Source organism: Mesocricetus auratus, unplaced genomic scaffold (genome assembly GCF_017639785.1).
Source record: "Mesocricetus auratus isolate SY011 unplaced genomic scaffold, BCM_Maur_2.0 Super-Scaffold_100009, whole genome shotgun sequence".
NCBI classification, from domain to species: domain Eukaryota; kingdom Metazoa; phylum Chordata; class Mammalia; order Rodentia; family Cricetidae; genus Mesocricetus; species Mesocricetus auratus.
The window spans coordinates 1,165,610-1,179,509 of record NW_024429193.1 but is presented as its reverse complement, the minus strand read 5'-3'; the positions used below and the strand labels follow the sequence as shown (position 1 = coordinate 1,179,509).

The 13,900-nt window shown below is 39.1% G+C and overlaps 1 protein-coding gene across 12 annotated transcripts in view; it reads right to left on the bottom strand.

Moving 5' to 3' along the window:
* The window catches only part of Lrrc7 (leucine rich repeat containing 7), a 445,479-nt gene that overhangs the window by 248,379 nt on the left and 183,200 nt on the right, over positions 1–13,900 (bottom strand). For 11 of the 12 annotated variants that reach the window (XM_040751539.1, XM_040751532.1, XM_040751538.1 and 8 more), the window contains one exon: positions 13,166–13,368. In XM_040751539.1, coding sequence (XP_040607473.1) covers positions 13,166–13,368 — 203 coding nt within the window. The remainder of the gene's footprint in view (positions 1–13,165; positions 13,369–13,900) is intronic. The other variant, XM_040751537.1, reaches the window with a different exon arrangement.

Below are 13,900 nucleotides of genomic sequence, written 5' to 3'. Positions count from 1 at the left end.
TTATGACTCTCAGTTCCTGTCGTGTAACCCTCCTCTGTAAGCCTGAAGTCCATGCATCTGTCTTCCCAACACATTGTAGGATAGCCTGCTCTCACCATTTTTAGCTCACTGAATTTGTTCACACCAGGTTTCGGTGTGCATTATGTCCATCAAGTCCTACAAACTGTTACCGAATGCACTGTTTTCTCCTTTCTTCTTTGTTGCAATGATTGCGGACATCTGCTTCTCTCAAAGTCAGCTTTTCACAGAGTCAGCAAATCTATATTCTTTACCGTCAGAACATGGCTCCTCCAATTAAGACAGCAGTTTCCTGCATCCAATTTCTTTCTCCGTCTTTAGTTTTATGTTCACAAATGGCTTCAGTGTCACTGATTTTTAACAAGGAGTTCCTATCTTTTCCTCTCAAAGATCGACTTATTTTTATATGAAGTGCGTGGGTGCTTTGTCTGGGTTGTGTATGCACACTAGGTGAGTGCCCGGTGCCCTTGGAGGCCAGTAGTAGGTGTGAGAACACCTGGAACTAGAGTTACAGAAGGAGGGTGTAAGCTGTCATGTGGGTTCTGGGATCAAACCTGGGATCTCTGCAGGAGCAACAAGCGCTCCGAACCCCTGAGCCATCTCTGCAGCTCCAAATGTCACTGGATTTAAGAAAAAGCAGCATCTCGTTCTCACAGGCGTCTCCAGCTTGCCTTACTTCGAATTTGTTGTTTCTTCAGGCCTCTTTCTTCACTTCACCTCAACACCCTCGTGAAGAAACCTATTATTTCCCTCCACAAATGCCATGCTCCTTCTCTGATCTTAGTGTCACAGTCTCTGTCTATGCTCTCTCTTTTTAAAACACTTTCTGTTTTTTCTCTCAGTGTCCATGACAACGCATACTTACTTCCTGAACCCTCAGTGGTCCTTCCTGACTATGGTTTAGCTCCACAAATGGCTATTCTTTCTAGATCTTCTTTAGGGCCCCAATCTCTCAATTCCAAAAGCATTCCATTAGCTAAGTCTATTCCCTTTACCTACAAAACCTAATCTAGAGGCTTCTTTTGTTTTTCTACATTGTTGGTGTTGAAAGCTTTAGCTTCCCACTGAATTACACCAGCGTTGATCTGTTTGCTTTTGATTTTCATTGCTCATATTACATTCACACTGTACCAAAAGGGGCACTTTAAAACAATTGAGTGAGTTTATATTCTTGTTTTTCTTAAAATCCTTTACTTTCACTTAGAATAAGATCTCAAATTCAATTATTTTTTATTTAAGTTAAAACTATCTTATTTTACATACCAATCCCTGTTCCCTCTCCCTCCCATCTTCTCATTCCCCCCACCAACTCCCAATCCCTCCCACCATCCATTCCTGGAGGAGGGTGAGACCTCCCATGGGGGATCATCTAAGTCTGTCACATCATTTGGGGCAGGACTTAGGCCCTCCCCTGTGTATTTAGGCCGAGAGAGTATCCCCCCATAGTTTTTTAATTTGAATAAAAATGAATTAAAATAAGATCTCAAATTCAGTATTATTTTGTCTATAGCTCTTGCCAGCCTCTTGCACACTGTCTGCTCCACTCACCAAACACTCATCCTCTTGCAAGCTACTGAACTACTGACTTGGCATGCAAATTCTCATATCTCTCTTTAAGCTAATAGGTTATTAAGAATTACAGGTTAATGGACACCCATGTTTGTCATTCTTATAGTTATGTTAGTTAGGCTCTCTAGATGCACAGAGATGTGCTCCACTTAGGTGGTTAATCTTCAAACACCTCAAAGAGCTACAGAACATGGCACTTAAATGTTTTAATAACTTAGGATTCTGTTGATGTGAGACACAACTGCTCCTGGAAGTGCCGATCTACACTCCAGAGAATGATGGGCACCAAAGATGTTCCATATGGAGCTTGTTTTCTTCTTGACCTATCTTGCTAAGAACTGTCCTTACCTAGACTGTCAAGAGTAAGCATGCTGTCCAATCTGGACAAGCAGGATACAAGGAAGAGTGACTGCTAAGTCTTGCCAAGACAGGTGGGACAGTCTTTCGAGTATTTTTGTTTTTGCTTCTGAAAATGGTTTGCCAGATATTCTAGGCCTATAGCCAGAGTTGGTTGCCCCAATGCTGCAGAGAGACTTTGGGTGACTGTCCAGGTAGCCAGCTATTTCTGTCATTTCTTGCATCTTTTGGAAGTCACTTGCTTGTACTTCCTGATTACTCAGGTAATATTATTTTAATTCTCAGGTCTTTGATGGGGCTGAATTCTAGATGGCCACAGTTACTATTCTCTCTTATCATAGCTAAGTTACAAGACTTAGACATCTGTTGGAATAATCTCTGTTATTTGCCCATTACCTATAGCCTGGGGATATTTAGTATGTATTTCTTGTTTGATGTTGTTCTTGTTGGCTGCAGTTCTGGTTTTGTGTAGGTTATTACCTTCTTTCTTTCTCCTGGATGTGACTTGATAACTGTTCTTATTGTATACAGTTTTGTATTATGTTTAGAACCTTCATATTTAGACAAAAGAGGGAAGTGTTATGGGAACTCATTCCAGCAATAGCCTCAGGGCGGCAAGCTCTAGGGCATGGTCTTGTCTACTTTGTGACAACTGATGAGTTGGAGGGGATCTATCTCTGGATCTCTTGCTCTGGCTCCTGGCAGGGTGGTCAAAGACCAAGAGAGGCAGCGAGGGATCAGCAGTAGCGTCTGCTTCCCTCTGTATCTGTGAGTTTCTCTTTTCACTGCACCCCTTACTAAACTGGTTATCATTCTTTTGTGGGTTCTCACTTCACCCTTCCATGTCAGTCAGAACAGAACACAACACAACATGTCACTTTTCACAGATGCACGTATTGCTATTTCAACCTTAAGTCCTCACTGAAAACATTTTTCATCAGGACACCTGCTGTGACACAACATTTCCTCTTTAAATTGTTTACTTTTTAAAGTAAAATAGATTTTGTGAGAATAGGGACTTGGTTTGTCCAATAACAAACCGTGGTACCTAGAATAGCATCTGCAGAAAACATGCAGAATGAACAAGTGTCCCAATTAATACACTTTACCTAAGTCTAGGGCTTATATATGATTTCCCTCAAATAGCAGCAAAGATTAGAGATGGGGTTGTTATATTAACTTTCCATCAGATTTACCATATAGATGCAGCTGAGAAATGTGTAAGAAGTGTGTTCTCACCTGAAAGACTGAAAGATATCCAGAAGATGCATGGAGCAGCCAGAGGACTCCTATATTAACTGACACACCTGTCTTATGAGTAACAGATTTATTAAATTTCCTGTGTGAGACATTTTAAACAATAGGTATTTGAGTAAGAAAAGAAATCTGAATCTGATTATTTTCCCTATGAGAGCTGTTTCTGTTCATTTGCCCCTCATTTTCCTCTGCCACATACCTGCAAACTCAGTCACTATAAAACAATACGTCCACATGAATGCTAAGATCTCCAGAATTTGGAGAATGATACTCCAAGAAAGAGACTAAACAGTCAATTCTTGTTAATGCCTTTATTACTTACACTCATACATGAGACAGTTTTATTCTGAATGCAGTTTTTTTTTGTTTAGTTTTGTTTTTCGAGACAGTGTTTCTCTGCATTGCTTTGGAGCGTGTCCCAGAACTTGCTCTACAGACCAGGCTAGCCTCGAACTCACAGAGATCTGCCTGCCTCTGCCTCCTGTGTGCTGGGATTAAAGGCGTGCACCACTAACGCCAGACCTGAATGCAGTTTTATATATCCAGAAAACACTATAATTTCCACACCAAAATTCAAACTAATGTGTCCCAGATATTGAGAGGAAGTAAGGAAGTAAAAAATGCGCTCTTTTTTCTGATCTTTATTTAAATTAAGAGGACTTCCTATATCGCCTATATCTTCCTATATCTTACTGTGGTAAGTAGTACTTATATAAAATACTAAATTATGGGTAATCCCATATTTATGGGAGACACACACTCAAAAGTGTTATCGTCAGTATAAGACAGTTTCATTGGTCAAATAGCAGTTTTTGTGTTCCACATTTCAAATTTAGGTCATTTTTAAACTTGAGCAAGTCATTTGATAGTTCTCAAAAATGATGATTGTTTAACCAGTTAGTATAGAGATGTAAGTAGTTTCATCTATTTCAAAAAGAGTCTCTTTTAGTGGTAGGAAGAAACAATCGGTGATCATTCCAGCTTTCATAAACTATAATAACGTCTATTATTTAGCACCTCTCAACTTGTCACCTTCTATCCATGGTTCCTTGGGTTACATTAGCTTCTACAATACAAGAGATTGTCTTGGTTTTCAAATAATTGTATTTAAAGGTTTAGCAAACATGGCTTCAGGCTAAGTAGCAACTATCAAAGAATTAAGAGAAAATCAACATAATTAAAGGTGTGAGACACCTCAAATATTGTAGAACACATTGTGTAGGATAAATAAGTGTGTATATGGATGAGCATGAGATCAACTGGGTGTGTGCATGAGTGTTTGAGTGCTCATGGCTTGTATATGTGTTTATGAGTATAATGTATATATTTGTGCATGCAAATGGTGTATGTGTGCACTCCATTACTCCATCATGACCCCGATCTTCCTTATAAGACAACTTCACCAGGGATTATTTGAAGATGCAGCAGTTTGAATCTTGAGTAAATGTCACAGTTAGACTGCATTTTTGGGGGACGCCAACTCGGATTGTCTCTGTACTGCTGAACCTGGGCAGTCACCTTGAAGTCTGTTTGCTGTACTTTCCAAATAAGTTCTTCAGGCTATTCTTGGTTTTATGAGCCAGCAACTGTTCATCTTTATCTAACGTGGCCATAAGAAACATAACAGGCACAACTGTAAATTCCCAATACACAGTAAACCCATAGCCATTGGTAGACAATTTGTTTTATTTATTATAATATTGAATTTGTTATTATTTTGAAGAAGCTAATAAACTTCATTAAACAGTGTCTTTTCATATTAAAATGAGCCTGTCTGTGTGTGTGTGTGTGTGTGTATGTACATTTATATGTTGGTGCACGTGTGTGTGTGAAGGCCAGGGGTCAATGTTGGGTGTCTTTCTATATCATTCTTATTTTGGGGACAGGATCTCTCACTGAATCTGGATCTAGTGAGTCATCCTGACTGGCTAGCCAGTGAGTTTCTGGGATCTATGTGTTTTAACTCCTCCAGTTCTTGGCTTCCTGATTCATCCTCTATGCCCAGAATTCTACACGGATGCTAGAGATTCATATTCAGGTCCTCCTGTTTGTGTGGCAAGCACTTTACCAGCCGAGTCGTCAACTTCCTAGACCCTGGAAAAAGCCATTCCTTTCTTTTATGTAGCAAAGTTGGAGTATATTAGCAAACAGCTCTGACATAGATTTAAGCATGGGTTATTTATTATGAGAAAGAGAGAAGAGATGCTTAAGAAAGAGTTTCATAACCGGGTGTTGGTGGCGGCACACCTTTAATCCCAGCACTTGGGAGGCAGATTCTGTGAGTTTCAGGCCAACTTGGTCTACAGAGTGAGCTCCAGAACAGGCTCCAAAACAATACAGAGAAACCCTGTCTCAAAAAAAAACCCTAAAGAAAGAAGTTCATGCATTTAAGGTAGTCATTGATCTCATTATAGGGGAAAGGAATTTAAAGCACCCTCTCCACTATTGCTTACAATCTTAGTTGGGGTCATCCTTGTGGATTTGTGGGAATTTCCCTAGTGTCAGGTTCCTCCTTAATCCTATAATGGCTCCCTCTATCAAAGCATCCCTTTCCGTGCTCTCCCTCTCTGTCCTTCCTTCCCCCAATTTGATTTTTCCTATCCCTCATGTTCTCCCCTCCCCTTCCCTTTTTCCTTCCTTCCTCCTTCCCTCCCTCCTCCCCCATGCAGCCAATTTACTCAGGAGAGCTTGTTCGCTTCCCCTTCTCAAGGGGGGGTGGTCTATATATGTTACTCTTAGGGTCCTCTTTATTTCCTAGCTTCTCTGGAGTTGTGTATTGTAGGCTGGTTATCTTTTGCTCTATGTCTAATATTCACTTATGAGTGAGTACATACTGGGTTTGTCTTTCTGTGTTTGGGTTACCTTACTCAGGATGGTTTCTTCTAGTTCCATCCATTTGCCAGTGAATTACAAAATGTCACTGTTTTTTTTTTAACCACTGAGCAGTACTTCATTGTGTATATATGCCACGTTTTCTTTATCCATTCTCCAGTTGAGGGGCATCTAGGTTGCTTCTAGGTTCTGGCTATTACAAACAATGCTGCTATGAATATAGTTGAACAGATGCCCTTGTGGTATGGATGTGCATACTTTGGGTATATGCCCAAGAGTAATATCCGCTGCATCTTGAGGTAAATCAATTTCTCTGAGAAACTTCCAAAGTGATTCCCAAAGTGTCTGTATAAGTTTGTACTCCCACCAGTAGTGGAGGAGTGTTCCACATGCTCTCCAGCATAAGATTTCATTAGTGTTTTTTATTTTAGCCATTCTGACAGGTGTAACATGGTATCTCAGAGTTTAGATTGGCATTTCCCTGAAGGCTAAGGATGTCGAGCAATTCCTTAAATGCCTTTTGGCCATTTGGGATTCTCATCCAGTAACTGATGGAAGCAGAAGCAGAGATTCATAGCCAAGCACTGGGCCAAACTCCTGGAGTCCAGTTGTAGAGAGGGAGAAGTGATGAGCAAAGGGGTCAAAACTGTGTTGGGAAAACCCACAAAAACAGCTGACCTGAGCAAGTGAAAGCTCACAGACTCCAAGATGACAGCTAGGGAACTTGCATAAAATTGAGACAGACCCTCTAAATGTGGGGGACAATTGGGAACCTTGGGCAGTTGTGGGGCCACTAGCAGTAGAACCAGTATTTATCCTTGGTTCATTAACTAGCTTTTTGGTATCGCTATAGAGGGATACCTTGATCATCCTAGATACAGGGGGTAGGACCTTGGTCCTTCCCCAAATGATGCGACAGACTTTGTTGATTCCCCATGGTGAGCCTCATACTCTCTGGGGAGTGAATGGTGGTGGGATGGGGAAGAAGATGGGAGGAATAGGAGGAGGGAAGGAAGAAGGATCTTGGATTGGTATGTAAAACAAGACTTTAAAAAAAGAGTTTCATGCCTCCCGGGTAAAGGAGTGCATTATCTTGTCCTTGCTGTAGCTGTAGGGGAAGGAATCAAAGTCTGTTCATATCAATTTCTTATGATGTCCTTGACTCCTCTGCCTCCTACAATCCTTACCCCCTTTCATCAACAGGATTCTTGAGTACATGCCATGTTTGAATTAATTCAGTTTGCCTTCAAATTTCCTGATATCATTGTTTTTAGTAGCTGAGTAATAGTCCATTGTGAAAATACACCACATTTTTAAATCCATTCTTTGGTTGAGGGACATATAGATTGTTTCTAGTTTCTGGCTATTATGGATAAAGCTGCCATGAGCATAGTTGAGCATGTGTCCTTTGGGTAAATGCCCAAGAATGGTATAGTTGGGTTTGTGGTAGAGTGAGTCCCAGTTTTCTGAGATTTCTAAAGTGGCTGTACAAGTCCACACTCCCACCAGCAATGGAAAAGTGTTCTTGTTTGACATCCTCTCCAATATAAGCTGCCATTGGTATTTCTGATCTTAGCCATTCTGACAGGTGTAAGGTGGAATCTCAGAGTTGTTTTGATTTGTATTTCCCTGATGGATAAGGTGTTTCTCTACCTTTTGAGATTCTTCTGTCAAGAGTTCTCTGTTTAGGTCTGTACACCATTTTTTAATTGGATTATTTGTTTCTTGGATTCTTTATATATTTTGGAGATTAGCTGTCTGTCAGATGTGGGGTCAGTGAAGATCTTTTCCCATTCTGTAGGCTGCTGTTTTGTCCTATTGATGATGTCCTTTGTTTTACAGAAGGTTTTCAGTTTCATGAGGTCCAATTTATTAAATGTCAGTTTCAGTGTCTGTACTACCCTTCTTCTATTCAGGAAGTTGTCTAATGTGCCAATGCATTCAAGACTATTTCCCACTTTCTCTTCTATCAGGTTCAGTGTAACTGAATTTATGTGGACATCTTTGATCCACTTGGACTTGAGTTGTGTGCAGGGTGATAGACATGAATCTATTTACATCTTCTATATGCCAACATTCAGTTATACCAACACCATTTGTTGAAGAAACTTTTCTTCCCATTGTATAATTTTGGCTTCTTTGTCAAAAATCAGGTGTTCATAGGTGTGTGGATTTATGTCTAGGTCTTCAATTTGATTCCATCAATCTATCTACTTGTCTGTTTTTATGCCAATATCATGCTGTTTTAATTACTATAACTCTGTAGTTGAGCTTGAAGTCAGGGATGATGATACCTCTGGCAGTCATTTTTATTGTATGGGATTGTTTTGGCTGTCTTGTTTCTTTTTTATATATGAAGTTGAATATTGTTCTTTCAAGGTCTGTAAAGAACTGTGTTGGGATTTTGATGGGGATTGGGTTGAATGTGTAGATTACTTTTGGTAAGATTGCCATTTTCACTATGTTAATTCTACCACTCCATGAGCATGGGAAATCTTCCATATTCTGATAACTTCTCTAATTTCTTTCATCAAAGACTTGAAGTTCTTGCCACACAGGTCTTTCAATTGATTGGTTAGAAATATCCAAGGATATCTTATATTGCTTGTGACTATTGTGAAGTGTGTTGTTTCCTTCATTTCTTTCTCAACCCTTTTGTTGTTTGTATATAAGAGGGCTACTTTGACTTCTTTCCCACTTTGTATCCTCTTGATCTCCTTTAGTCCTCTTATTGCTGTAGCTAGAATTTCAAGTTGTACATTGAATAGATATGGAGAGAGTGTACAGACTTGTTCCTGATTTTAGTGGAATTTCTTTGAGTTTCCCTCCATTTAACTTGATGTTGACTGTTGGCTTGCTTTATACTGCTTTTATTATATTTAGGTATGTTCCTTGAATCCCTGATCTCTCCAAGACTTTTATCATGGAGGAATGTTGGATTTTGTCAAATGCTTTTCCAGCATCTAATGACATGATCTTGTGTTTTTTTCTTTCAGTTTATTTATATTGTGGATTACACTGATAGATTATCATATGTTGATCAATTCCTGCGGCTCTGGGATGATGAACTGGGCATTGATCTGAAGGAGTTCTTAGCAACTAATTCACTTCCATATGGGGCAGAGTACTGCTATCTATAAACTTTCATTTTTGTGCTTTGTCAGAATGGAAACTAATTTGGAGGTTCCTCAAAATTTATAAATAGAACCAGCTATTCCACTCCTGGGTGTATCTAGGGAACTCAATGGATTACTACAGAGATGTTTGCACATCTGCATTTATTGCTGCTCCATTCATGACAAAGGGAATGGAACAACCCTGATGTTCATCTACAAATGAGTGGATAATGAGAATATGGTACATACACAAATCAAGGTAAATCGGATGTAAAGAAAAATTAAATGATGGAAATTTCTAGAAATAGGTAGACTTGGAAGCGAGGCAACAACTCAGATCCAGAAAGTAAAATGCAACACACTGTTCTCGCTCATACACAGGCAAAAGGAAATATTAGCCATTAAAGAGGATATAAAGAGTGCTTTATTTGTTTCAACTCACTCTCAGTTTTTCCTTTCCTTGTCTGGGTGAATGAATAGAACTGTAATTGGTCATAAAGATGTAAAACCCTAACTGAAGTTCCATTTCTTCAGAGGGACCATTCTAGCTGTAGAGAGGTTCACTGAGATGTATAGGTTCAGAGGTTGGACACATCTGTGCATGGCTTTTATTGTTGGGTAGTCACCACTTAGAACTACCCCAGGATTCCATCAAATCTAATTTTTAAGGGAATTGTACATACTCCAGCTCTGGCTGGGTTAATGTCTACTTTTGATTTTTTATAGTTTTAGGTCCCACACATACATTATCACCCAGGAAACTAAACTCACCCTTCACTCTGTCCCTAGTTTTTTGCTTTATGTATAGGAGATGCTGCCTTTTTCCTGATGGAAAAACTGAGGTTTCTGGGAAGTAGATGCCTTCTGAACCAAATGGCACTGTTAGGATCCAATCTGAGTTCAAAATTATAAGCTCTCAATCTCTAAAATACCTGGAAACTTTCAGGTATTTCAGATTTAGATCTATTCTATTTTAGATATAGCCAACTTGATTTAATTCACCAAATTCCCCCTTTATTATAATTTTGGTCACACAATGGCTTCCCTTAAATCACTCTTATTCTCTTTTACAGAGATTTTGAATGTCAAGAACTAGCTTATATTTTTCACTGTGCTATTTTATGCATGTATGTCTTCATACAGTATTTTAACTCCTAATATATGCCATTACAGTTTATTATTCTGTCTATATCTGTACTTCTTAATTCAATATAATTAATTCTTAATTCAAAAGAAAAGCAGTATTAAATTATAAACAGCATGGCTTCTGTCCTTGTGGGAAAGATGTGGCTTTTACACCTCTACCTTTTACTATAGAAGCTAAGCACTGCAGAGGGAACTATTCGAATTAGAATCTTCCCGTTCTTTCAAATCTATTTTCACTTCTTTTCTCATAACCCTTGACATATCTTTGCAAACACCGTCAACCCCGACTCAATGTTCTCTTCCTATTAAGTAACACCTTTTAAAAGTCAGTTTGGATGGGGCTCTCCATTACAAGAAAGAGAGTCCTGACTTACATTATCATGCTTTGTGGTTTTGTTTCTTATTTTCCTACTGTTTCTGACAACTTACAAATATATTTTTGTACTGTTATGATCGTATCTCAAATGTCAAACAATTCAGGTCATTATATACTTCAGATGAGACCAATGAGGCTTCTCTGTGGGAGTAACAATTCGTTCAGAGAGAGGTCCCTTTTACCAACCTTAAGCAATTACATAAGGGGTTTGAAATATGTAGAGAGTAGGAGACAATTAATGGTTTCTCTTCTATTTAAGTACACAGGAAATATATTGAGTGCTTGGTGCACTTATGTTAATTTTATTTATTGCTACTTGATTGTTTTAATTAACAGGATAGACAAATTATCTTAGATTTTGTTTCCAAGCCTACTTAGGATCCTTCTGAATAGCATAATGGGCAATTCTCACTGGTTTTATCCTTTGTTTTTTTTTTTTTTCTGATGCTTGTATTTTAACAATGCTGTGTTGTAACTTGGGCCAGCGCTGCTATCTGATCTTCCCTGTCCCCTTTCCCCATGTTCCTGACTCAAGCCATCCTTACAGCTCCAGAGTCTACACACTTCTCTTTCCTTTTCCCCATGATACGATGTCTTGATTGCTCATCCATATTTGAATTAAGTCCTTCTTTTACCTCCTCAAGAAAGGAACTCTTCTGTGCATACCGACTACAGAAGTTTTTTGCTTCTATGATACACTACTGCATACTTTTCTCCAAAATTTCTTTTATTTTTTTTCTGTAATTAGGCTTAGAATCCTCAGGAGCAGAAACTGACCTCTTCCTAAAGACTCAAGCACAATATAGCAGAGAGTATAAATAGTTCTTTATCAGCTCACAGTGTTTAATGTTTTCACTAGTTGCCTTAAACAATTTTTTGTAGACCTGTAAAAATATTTTAATATGCTATTGACCTAAAGTTGCTAGCTTTATAAGGTAAAGAAAGATGATTATAAACTCTTTTAACACAAATGTATTCAGTGTGATATTTAGGATAAAATCAATACATTTTTATTGTCTTTTTCATTTAGAATTTTTTTTTTTGGTTTTTCGAGACAGGGTTTCTCTGTGGCTTTGGAGGCTGTCCCGGAACTTGCTCTGTAGACCAGGCTGGTCTCGAACTCACAGAGATCTACCTGCCTCTGCCTCCTGAGTGCTGTGACTAAAGGTGTGCGCCACCAACGCCCGGCCTTTTATTTAGAATTTTAATTTAACCCAGCCTCTAGTTAATCTGTCAAGCCTGTATTGGTCTGACATAAAACCAACAAAAGTTGCTAAAACATTGTGCTTATTTTTCTAAATTACAAAAAACCCACATTTATAATTTGTTTAAACTTTTGTGGTTTTATTAATCAAGTCCTGCAGTGTATGAAATGGTGTTTGTGTCTGATGTGAAAGCCACCACACGTGTCATCCCTGGGTGCAGTGACTGGGTATCACTCCACTGGCTCACACCCAGTGGCAGAGAGAGCCCACTTCATTGCAAACTCTCCCTGAGCTGCCACCTGGGCATTTTCCTGGTGTGAACCCATGTGGTCAACAACCTTTTCTAGGCTTGACTCAGATCTCTGAGCAAAGACTCAGGAATTACGCATTCACAGTTTACACAGTTAAAAATGAAGTAGGTTATTTTCGAAGTGAAAAAATTAAATATTTCCTAATTTTGAAGCATTTTTATATAAACACCACAGATCATAATCTCATGTAAAAATAACTGTTCATAATTTGATTTGATTAGCACATTGGTATAGTTAATAACATTTTTTTTTGCATATGGGACACACTTTCAATTGTGCAAGCCCTTTCACTAGTAAACATGAAGCTGCCTGCTTATGCCAGTGATTTACTTAGGTGACTGGTAGGTGCTTCTAACTTTGAACTTCTCTGAGGTTTAACTCTGGTTTGCTTCCTTATTATTTAATAGAGAATAGAGTCACAGGAGTGCATATGTAGAGTCTGATACCCAAAGTTTTACTTGAAATATGTTTACATGCAAGCACACAAAACTAAATGTTTTCTTTCTTTTCTGCCCATGTTAAGTAGGCACTCCACCAATAACGATTTCTACACCTGCAGTCTCTTTATCATGTTTGGAATTATTATATTATTTGTAAATATATTAGACTTAAAATGTATAGTTCAAGGTTTAAAGTATTTTAACATATAATTTTATGTTTTAGAACCATCATATTTCATATTTCCCTCTTCTTTCTAAACATAAACTCCCCCTCTCTCTTATGTGTGTATTAAAATGTGAGCGGGGGGGGGGCTGCAGGGCTTCTCTTTATAGACTAGAACTCACTCTATAGCCCAGGCTGTTAGTTACCTGAATGGGAGGCAGCTGTGCATCAAATACTATAATGAAAGGCGGCGGTGCTGTGAGAGAGAGGCTATGATGTGTTAATTACTGGATAGAAAGCCGAAGTGTGTCGGGTATCTGGACTGAAGGAAGGCTAACTACTCGGCACTAGGAACTTGACATTGTCAGAACTCACCTTGGGCAGCTCCTCAATCTGATTGGCATCTAGATAGAGCTCCTCTAGCGTGCGTTCGAAGTTGAAGACCTCCTTGGGCACCTGTTGCAGGCTGCAGTGGGAGTAATCCAACACTGAGATGATCTCTTCCTCGCCGCGGAAGCAGCGGCATGGCACCAGGCGGCCAATGAGCTTCCGTTTGGTGGTCATCTCCAGGCACTGCACTGGGAGAGAACACACATAGATGTTTAGCCCTGAAACTCAAGGAAGGCCGCATCCTCTGCCAAGTAGTCTGGAGTATGGGATACACAGTACACAAGCATCATACTCTTAAGCCCTTTAACCACCCCATGGAGTGGCATCAGGCACAGGGCAACTTCCACAGAACCTTTTACAAGAGTATCCCATTTCTGCAAAAAATAGTCAAATTTCACCCCAGAGTTCATGATGTCCTTTTGGGTCCAAGTCTATGAATGACTTTATTTGGGGCCCACCTATGTTTCACACTCTTGTTAGACACTATCTTCATGAAGTCTATACTCTTGGAACCCTGATTCACAAGGAAGAAAAGGATTTATAATTACATTAGAAATTTCTAGAAAACCCTGACACATCTCTTTCTTATGCCTCTAAGTTAAAGTGAGCAAAGGCCTCGCAGACCATGATGTATCATCAACACTGAGCTTATTTTATAGGTGTCCATGTCATTTTCTCCCAGGATAAATATTTGAGGGTCACAGGACTGTTTTATTCCTC